The 6,337-nt window shown below is 42.3% G+C and overlaps 1 protein-coding gene across 1 annotated transcript; it reads left to right on the top strand.

The window, feature by feature from the left end:
• The first annotated feature begins 437 nt into the window (after positions 1-437).
• LOC129681859 (olfactory receptor 1440) lies at positions 438-1,385 on the top strand. Its single transcript, XM_055614059.1, has one exon. The coding sequence runs from the start codon at positions 438-440 to the stop codon at positions 1,383-1,385; it is 948 nt and encodes a 315-aa protein (XP_055470034.1).
• Positions 1,386-6,337: the final 4,952 nt, after the last annotated feature.

The raw sequence follows: 6,337 nt of genomic DNA, 5'->3' as shown, positions 1-6,337 counted from the left end.
ACACAATCTTGTAGAGAAAGACAGAGGGGATCAACAGACACAAATTTAAAACAATGAAATATATTTTACCTGCAAGATTGTCAAAGATTAAATCTAAAAAAATTATGTGCAATGTTGTTAAAAAAAAAGAACAAGAAACACTGACACTAAATATTTATAGCAGTGCAAATCAGTATCAACATTTAGACAAGAATTTTGCTACATCTGTTTGTATGTGTGGGAAGAATTGCAAGAATGTAGCTCAAATAGTGAAGTGGTAGGAAGATGGTTTTGTAGCAATTTTCAGAATAATATTAAGATCTTGATTTTGTTAAAGTTAGTTTGACTGTGGATAATTTTTCATCCAACACTGTATTCAAAACAGGGAAGATCCATAATGTTTAAACGATCATGTTTAATGCAAATATCTCTCTGCAGGTTTAAGGCACTCAGAGAGGATGACAGGAGAAAGGAATAGCACCACCATCACCAAGTTCATTCTCGTGGGGTTCTCAGATTTTCCCAAGCTCAAGCTGGTTCTATTTGTTGCCTTCCTGGGAACTTATCTCTCCACAGTGGCTTGGAACCTGGGCCTCATCATCTTGATTAGGATTGACCCTTACCTACACACACCTATGTACTTCTTCCTCAGCAATTTGTCATTTTTAGATTTCTGTTACGTTTCGTCTACAACCCCTAAAATGCTCTCGGGATTCTTCCAGAAGCCTAAATCCATCTCCTTTGTGGGGTGCACCATGCAGTACTTCTTCTTCTCAAGCCTGGGTCTGGCTGAGTGCTGTCTTCTGGCAGCCATGGCTTATGACCGGTATGCTGCCATTTGCAATCCTCTGCTCTACACAACCGTCATGTCCCCTTCCCTCTGTGTGCAGATGGTGGTTGGAGCCTATGTCACTGGTCTCACTGGCTCATTGATACAACTGTGTGCTATCCTTCAGCTCCATTTCTGTGGGCCGAACGTTATAAACCACTTCTTTTGTGACCTGCCTCAGTTACTCATCCTCTCCTGCTCTGAAACCTTTCCCCTGCAGGTCCTGAAGTTTGTAATAGCAGTGATTTTTGGGGTGGCGTCAGTCTTGGTCATCCTGATATCCTATGGTTATATCGTTGGCACAATCCTGAATATCAGCTCAGTGGAAGGCAGGTCCAAGGCTTTCAATACCTGTGCCTCTCACCTGACAGCGGTCACCCTTTTCTTTGGATCAGGACTCTTTGTCTATATGCGTCCCAGTTCTGACAGTTCTCAGGGTTATGACAAGATGGCATCGGTCTTCTATACAGTGGTGATTCCCATGTTGAATCCACTGATTTATAGTCTCCGGAACAAGGAAATCAAAGATGCTCTTAAGAGATGTAAGAAGAGAAGCTTTTCCCATTGCCACTGTTAGTTAAAGGTCTGTCGGAATAGTGAGCTTGCTGTCTGGAAGCCCTTATACTCTGCAGGGGTATTCAGTGTGATTCCAACACCCTGAAGCCATGATGAAACAGCAAATGAGTCACTCCACCGAATTCCAGGGCTGGGTCATAAATCCTGTGTCCTGTCTCCTCTTAGTCTTGACGTTGGTTTCTCTCCTGTACCAGCATGGAGTCACAGAGCAGTTAAGACATCATTTTCTTTTCTTTATTTTATTTTATTTCATTTTTTTTGCAGTAGCAATCTTTGTTTCTTAAGTTTTCAATGCTTACTCTTCTTTTCAGAACCTCAGGAACACAAGACAAACAGTCCTCCCCAATCACTACATCTCAAACAGTGTAATGACTATGTTGTCTGAGGCTTCAGACTCTTGAGATGTGTCCTGGTTGATTTTATTTTAAATGAACTTGTCACAAGCTAGAGTGATCTTGGGAAAGAAACTGTATTTGAGAAAATGTGTCTGTCAGATTGCCTTTAGGCAACTTTGTAGGGCATTTTCTTAATTAATGTTTGATGTGGGAGGGTCCGTCACACTGGAGCCATTACAAGCCCTGGGCTGGTGGCTCTGGGTGCTATGAAAACTGTAGGCTAAGTTGTGGGAAGTAAGACAGGAAACAGAGTCTCTGCTGTGGCCCCTGCTTTTGTTCTTGCTTCTAGGTCCCTACCTTGAGTTCTTTTCCTGCAGGACTACAAGACATAAGCTGAAAAACCCCCGTTCCCCTCTAAACTGCTTTTGGTGATGGTGTTTCATCACAACAGAAATCCTAACTAAGACAAGGTGCTTAGGCAAGTTCCAATTGATGAAGATGAAAATGTGTGTGTGTGTGTGTGTGGGGGTATAATTCTAAATGTTGATCTAAATATCTGCCAAAGAAGTGTGTAATGGGGAGTTTGTTCTAGAACTTGTATTCTAGAATTTTATTCTCAGAACTATGCATAAATAGCCTGCAAGTGAATGAGAAAAAAAATTAATGATACATTACACTTGAGTGGGATCATATCTTTGTTTCTGTCATTGCTGTCCTATCTGGAATGGTGTTGTGTGACACTATTACTAAGAAGACCTGAACAAATGTCTACTCACCATTAATAGGGAACTAATGACAGACTGAAGTATGGATACTGAGGTTTTTTTGGGTCACTTACAGGAATATGGCTGAAGGGTTACTCACAGAGGCAGAACTGACTCAGAGAGAAATGTATCTCCGAGACTATCCTAGCATGGTGACAGTTCTCAAAGTCTGGGAAACTGGAGTACACGGCATAGGCTGCAGACAGCCCACCAGATTGGAAGGTGTCCTTTTCAGGCTTCATTGGTCTGGGCCTCCTTTGGCAGCTCAGCTGGTGTCTGCTTCTTTCAGGAGACCGGGCTTGTATGAGAGTGGCATTTAGCCATCTTTGCTACTTATATACTCTTGGTAAGGGAGAGGCCTAGTGAATCTAGTTGGTTTTAGGGAATTGCTAAAGCTATTTTGAGTTGTTTACTCCCTGTATTAAATGAACTTTCCTGCAGAATGCAATGTTTAAGTCTCCTAGGAAACTGCCACACCATAGGTGAGTGGACATTTGTTCATATCTCCCAGAAAATGTTTGCCTAACCCTCGATGCTCAGACATGGGACACAGCAGAACCAAAGCTGAGCTAGGAGGAATGCTTGCAATGTCTCTGTTGTGGGTGATGAGATACGCAATTGAAGCAAAACTCCCGAGGGTGAGGCAGCCACGGATCAACCCTGATGTAGTCATCCTTTTCCACATGGCATAGAATGGCATGCATCCTTTATGCAGTGTTAGTCGCACTATCCCTGCTGTGAATGAGAAGACATGTAACCGAGACCAACTTATCCGGAAGTAGAATGTCCATTGGAGGATGTCCCAGAGTAACTGCCTTTTTATATGTGGTATGAAGTGGCAAGATTCCTTGATGGACGAGGTCCACCATGTGGTATGAGAAGTGAATATGTAGATGCCTTTCAGATGACTGGTGGACTAGAAGATATATTATAGTCCCTGAAGAGAGCATGTGTGAGTGGGTTGAGATTGTAAGTAGACTGTGGCATCAATTATGTGGCCTTGCTCTTGGAAATAATACATGCGACCAAGGCTGAACTGTGCCCCCACCAAGAACTTGCCTTGAGCCTTAAAGGGAAGAATTGCAATGAGAAAAAAATATGCAGATTCTGTTCTCCTGAATAGCCTCTGAATTGACAGAAGAAAGGGAAGATATTGGCTTTATGAGTTCTTGCTGATAGATATAAGAGAAACAGAACACTACTTAGATTTGTGCTAAATACCCTCATGGGATCCAAAACGATGCAACTCATAGGAAGAATTATTTAAGAGGAAGAGTGTGAGGGAGACATGGTAGAAAATATCCTTCAGGTCCACATTTAATGCAAAAGGGCAAATTCATGATACAGCATGCTAGTGATCTGGTACAGAAAACTATGGTAACCAGAGACTATTTGCTTCTGAACCGATTGAACTGGGGTAGAATTTAAACCGGAAATTGCAGCTGCCCTTATAGGACATTGTAGACCAAAAGCATGTGGATAGATGGGATCAGTCTGAGTGCTGGGGAAGTGACACAAAGTTCCAGAGGCAAGGGTTGCATAATGAGTCAATATGAGAGAAGCCATCTGAGCCATGAGGAACACTGGTTTTGCTAGCCAAGGGCCTCATGAACATCTGGGACTAGAGAACAATAAATGAAAACTAGCATTATTGAGAGAACAGTGTCTGAAAGCCACATTTACTTCAGTGCTATAGCTGCTCATAGTTGCCCATACTCCTGAAACTAACCCTTACCAATGATCCTGTAAGCAAGCCTTATTAAATTCATGGTTTCACCAAGCTAGACTTGAGTGGAATTGGTACTCTGCTCTTTCAGCATGCTCTGTCTGGGGTGAAAAGATATTTGTTCATCTCTCCCAGGCAAAGTCCATACACTCTAACTTTTATGAAGTAACAAACGGTACTGAGTGGAGTAATTTCCAAGTTTCCAGAAAATATCTTAAAATATATTTCTGAGCAAACAAAAATGGAATTTTTCAGCATATACATTTGCATAATGTAAAATGGCAATCTTAAGAGCACACACAGCTCTGAAGATAGCTTTCACACATAGAAGCCATCTATTTGACTCTAAAAATATTGGGTTCTGACAGAACACATGCTATGCAATGAAATAGGGCTAACTAGCAGCCTGACAGGAGACCCATCTGTATGTATAAGAGCTCATCAGGGAGTTCTGTGGAAGAGTGGGAGGAAGGAGAGAGGGAACTGGAGGGGTCAAGTATACCACAAGAGACCTACAGAGTCAACTAACCTGGACCATGGGGGCTCACAGACACTGAACCACCAACCAAATAACATGCACATGCTGGACCTAGGCCCCCTACACATATGTAGCAGATGTGCAGCTTGGTCATCATGTGGGTCCCTTAACAATAGGAGCAGGGGCTGTCTCTGACTCTGTTGCCTGCCTTTGGATCCCTTTCTCCTAGCTAGACTGCCTTGTCTGGCATCCGTGGGAGAGGATGCACTGAGTCCTGCTGCAACTTGAGGCACCAGGGTGGGTTGGTACCACTAGGGGCCCTTCCCTTCTCTGAGGAAGAGAGTGGGGAATGGGAGGGAGGGAGTGGGACTTAAGGGTGAGGCTGGGAGGAGAGAAGGAAGGGGGTTGGGAACAGGTGGTAAAGTGATTAAATAAATAAATAGGGAAAAAGAAAAGAAAAAAAAACTTCAAGAAAAAGAGTTCAGTGGAATTATACATCCATGTGATATACATGAAGAGAAGACGCTTTATTTCATAAGAAAGAAAATTGTGCTTCCTCCAAGGCCTTGATTTCGTATGAAGTAAGTTGAGACTTTGTAACTACACTTTTTAGGGGAGGCATGTGCTTTAATGCCACATGATCTGTCAGTGCACAGAATTTGTAACTGATAAACTATTTGATGGGGGTTCCATGGCAAACACCTTAAAATATGTGGCACTGAAAAACCGAGTTAAATCTTCCCTTAAGATTATTTTTTTAGCCGGGTGTGGTGGTGCGTGCCTTTAATCTCAGCACTCAGGAAGCAGAGGCAGGGTTTTCTCTGTGAGTTCCAGGCCAGCCTGGTCTAGAGAGTGAGTTCCAGGACACCCAAAGCTACACACAGAGAAACTCTGTCTCAAAAAAAAGATTATTTTTTAAAAGCATGTTTTTTATTGATGTGTTTGTATGTGTGATGCCACCTGTATGCAGATGTCTAGTGGATGGAAGAGGATGCAGGATGCTCTGAATTGGGAGTTAGAGGCTGTTGTAAGCAGTCTGAGGAGGGTGCTAAGAACTGAATTTGGTTCTTCTAGAAGAGCAGCAAGTGTTTTAACTTCTGAACCATCTCTTTAACCCCATCTCTTAAGATTCTTAACAGACCATCTTAAGCCTAAGGTAAAAAATAGTTCTACCAAATAATATCCTGAAGGAAATTATATTAAGCAAATCTCAGAATGTGTAAAGGCCAACAAGACATGAACATTAGGCCTACAAACCATTTGTGCGCTAAAGAGATAGTGGAGTGGGCACCACTCTTACAGAGGACCAGAGTTCAGTTCCCAGCACCCAAGTAGGGAAACTCTCAACTGCCTGTCATTCTAGCTTCAGAGGATCTATGGCCTTCTTCTGTACTCTGCAAGTACCGGCACTCATCCATGTGAAGCACACACACACACACACACACACACACACACACACACACACATGCATATATACAAGTACACATGAACACACACAAATAATTAAGTAAGCAATAAATGTCTTTAAATTTATTATTATTATTATTATTATTCTGCTGTTTCAAAAAAAAGCTTTATTTTTACTTGGTCCAACACTTGGAAGGAGCTCCAAAGCAGTTACAAAGCTGCCTAGGGGCTTGAGAGGTTCAT

The sequence above is a fragment of the Psammomys obesus genome, unplaced genomic scaffold (assembly GCF_907164565.1).
Source record: "Psammomys obesus unplaced genomic scaffold, mPsaObe1.curated_primary_1811, whole genome shotgun sequence".
NCBI lineage: Eukaryota > Metazoa > Chordata > Mammalia > Rodentia > Muridae > Psammomys > Psammomys obesus.
This window is presented reverse-complemented; position numbering and strand designations above follow the sequence as displayed.